Raw genomic sequence first — 1305 nt, 5'->3', positions numbered from 1 at the left:
GATGTGAGTATCAGTCACATGGAGGCAGTGCATAAAAGCCTGAATTTTGCCTGAAACTCTCAGACTGAAGAAGTCTCTTGGAGGAGAGACGAAACGTTTTATTAGAGAAGAACCCGTCCAGAAGACCTATACAATTTTTTTCTTTTTAATTCTCTGTATGTTTTGCACATATTGACAACTGAACTACTTGAATCTTGAAGAATCGGCCAAAACAAATCAGCTGCACATATCGGCGTATCGATTAGACCAGGGGTCTGCAATCTGCGGCTCTGGGGCCACATGTGGCTCTTTGGTCCCTCTGCTGTGGCTTTTTGAAAATGGGGCCAAACATAACAGAATATTTTCTTTTGGTTTTTATACCCACAACAGAAATCAATTTGTATGCAAATGTGATCAATACTAATAAAAACAAGGAGCACAAATGGCTCATTTGATCGTAAAGGTTGCAGACCCCTGATTTAGACTGATGTCAAAATAATCTCATATGGGCCTTCAAAAACCTGTATCGGTCGATCTCTACTCTAAAGTAAAGAACTTTAGTGTTATTTTTGATTAAGATATGTCTTTTAACCCCCACATTAAAAAATAGTTCCTAATTTTAGTAAAAAACAGAAACTAAATTACTAAAACTAGAAATTTTTCTGTGTCTCTTTTTTTGGTCTTTTCAAATCCAGAGGCAGATTATTTTGTTAGAATAAACTGACTGCAGAGATGGATTTAAAATCTGGATTCTTGTTTTGTGTGAAGCTTTGAGATGACTTGTGAATTGGTACTATGTATGAATAAAGTGAAGTGAATTTAAAATTAAGTTTATTACACAAACCTGCCTGCTGGGCTCGATTTAATGTGTGTCCTGACTCTCGTAGCTGACAGAGGTTGTGTATTCCCTCTCTGATCCATCGGGCGGCTGTTTTTGCTCCAACTCCAAAGATGCCTGTTAAAACCTGAAACACATGCGGTAGAAATTACACACACTGTTGACAATAGTGTGTACAATAGATAGTACAATATCTGTTTTCTGATTAAATAAGCCCTCCAACATGACTGCAAATCAACTAGAAAATCATTTCATGATCTTAAAGATTCTGTATTGATTCTTTAAAGTATAAAACATAAGAACTAAATAAAGTTTAGTCTACATTTGTCCTGTTTCAAAACAAGGTTAAAGGGATCCATGATTGGTTGTAACATTAGACTTTATTTAATAAACATATTTTTACTGTAAAGACTGTTAAAATACTGTAGGCTGTTTAGTTTTATAATTTTTAAAATAAAAGTTAAAAAATATATTACACAGACGAGGCC

At 34.8% G+C, this 1305-nt stretch overlaps 1 protein-coding gene across 1 annotated transcript in view; it reads right to left on the bottom strand.

Annotated features, from left to right (window-relative positions):
• The window catches only part of polm (polymerase (DNA directed), mu), a gene marked incomplete in the record, with an annotated part of 17590 nt that overhangs the window by 8993 nt on the left and 7292 nt on the right, over positions 1-1305 (bottom strand). Inside the window, 1 exon segment of the mRNA XM_014020979.1 lies at positions 824-944. Coding sequence (XP_013876433.1) covers positions 824-944 — 121 coding nt within the window.

The sequence above is a fragment of the Austrofundulus limnaeus genome, unplaced genomic scaffold, assembly GCF_001266775.1.
Source record: "Austrofundulus limnaeus strain Quisiro unplaced genomic scaffold, Austrofundulus_limnaeus-1.0 Scaffold274, whole genome shotgun sequence".
Classification (NCBI taxonomy): Eukaryota; Metazoa; Chordata; class Actinopteri; order Cyprinodontiformes; family Rivulidae; genus Austrofundulus; species Austrofundulus limnaeus.
The sequence above is the reverse complement of the archived record's forward strand: the minus strand, read 5'-3'. Positions and strand labels throughout refer to the sequence as shown.